The 1,455-nt window shown below is 43.0% G+C and overlaps 1 protein-coding gene across 1 annotated transcript in view; it reads left to right on the plus strand.

Moving 5' to 3' along the window:
* Positions 1-1,455, plus strand: part of LOC100533288 (GluClAc1) — a gene marked incomplete at its 5' end in the record, with an annotated part of 32,995 nt that overhangs the window by 26,914 nt on the left and 4,626 nt on the right. The window contains 1 exon segment of the mRNA NM_001204590.1: positions 1,278-1,439. Coding sequence (NP_001191519.1) covers positions 1,278-1,439 — 162 coding nt within the window.

Consider the following 1,455-nt stretch of genomic DNA (forward strand, 5'->3'; position numbering starts at 1 on the left):
GGGGGGGAATTGGGGTATGCTCTGAACCTTGTGCACTTTCTAGGAATCAATGATCTCTGAGGTTCACATAATTTTTTTCTGTGACACATTTGTACGTGATGACAGGATGGCGTTTGTTGTTGTTGATGTTGATCTTGTTGTTGTTGTTGTTGTTGTTGTCGTTGATATTTGTTGTTGTTTTTGTTGTCGTCTTTGTCGTTGTTATTGTTGTTATTTTGTAACATTTGCTTGTCTCCTCCACGCCGAAAGTAACAGAGTCCGGGAATCACGTTTTTCTAACAGATAGTACAAACGTGAGTAAGTTCTAGCCACTGTTTTCACAGAGGTTGAGAGACATTCTTTGACCTCTTGCACTAACAGCTTCATTTTTTGGCTAAAATACTACCTGGACAGGGATGGATTGCCACTGCCCAAAAAATGATGAGAACCTGATTCCACCGCACCGTGTCATCAATTTTTGGGCACGTAGAGTTATCTGTATCATCTTAAAGCTTGTTCATTTCTCCAGCTTCGGGTGAATAAATGGGGGTCACATGGTTTCAAAGATAAAATTATTGAGAAAATAGCCGCCAACGATTAGTTACTTCCATAGCTTGAGAGTCCATGGAAACTGAAAATTCACATTTTTTGTGCCTTTAATCAACGATTTTCAGTAAAATCCACGCAAAAATGTGTTTTTCAGTTTTAGTTTAGTAGAGTTTTAACGGCGCTCACAACCGCATAAGGTCATATGAGCCCCAGAGAAGTGTTCTTAAATGGGCATGGAAGGTGTTGAGCCAAAAAATATAAATTCGAAAAAATTTCAGAAAACTGGAGCAAAATGCCCCTTTCTTCATTTTGATCATTTTGACGAGCGCCTGATTTCGCCACGATGACTCTCAAATAATTTACATGGGGCTGTCGTGGTCAAGAGGTCAAGGTGTTCGCCTCTCATTCAAAGGTCCCGGTTTTGAATCCGTGTAGCGATCAAAACATTTTCTTCTCTAAAATTGTCTCTTTTCACCTCCTTTCCTGCTCTCTAGCAGTGTGTCCCGAGCGCTTATATGACGTTATGCAGTTGTGAGCGCCGTAAAACACTTACCAAAAATCAACTGTCTGTTTCTACACACAGACGCATGCACCACGATAACTCTCAAATAATAATTAACTGATGATGGCAAGTTCAATTGTCTGTTTATCCCCCCCCCCCTCCCCCAGACACTATCTCTCTCTCTCTCTCTCTCTCTCTCTCTCTCTCTCTCTCTCTCTCTCTCTCTCTCTCTCCCCCCCTCCCCCAGACACGTACACCACGGAGAATGTGATGTTCTACTGGAAGGCAGACGAGGGGACTCACCCGATCACACATGACGCAGAGATAGCGCTCAACACAGAGCTGCCTCAGTTCTCTATCGTCGACAACACCACGGAGTCTTGTAATGGGACCATGGATGTAGAAACACGTGAGTGTGTGTGTGT

Source organism: Aplysia californica, unplaced genomic scaffold, assembly GCF_000002075.1.
Source record: "Aplysia californica isolate F4 #8 unplaced genomic scaffold, AplCal3.0 scaffold00451, whole genome shotgun sequence".
Taxonomy (NCBI): Eukaryota; Metazoa; Mollusca; class Gastropoda; order Aplysiida; family Aplysiidae; genus Aplysia; species Aplysia californica.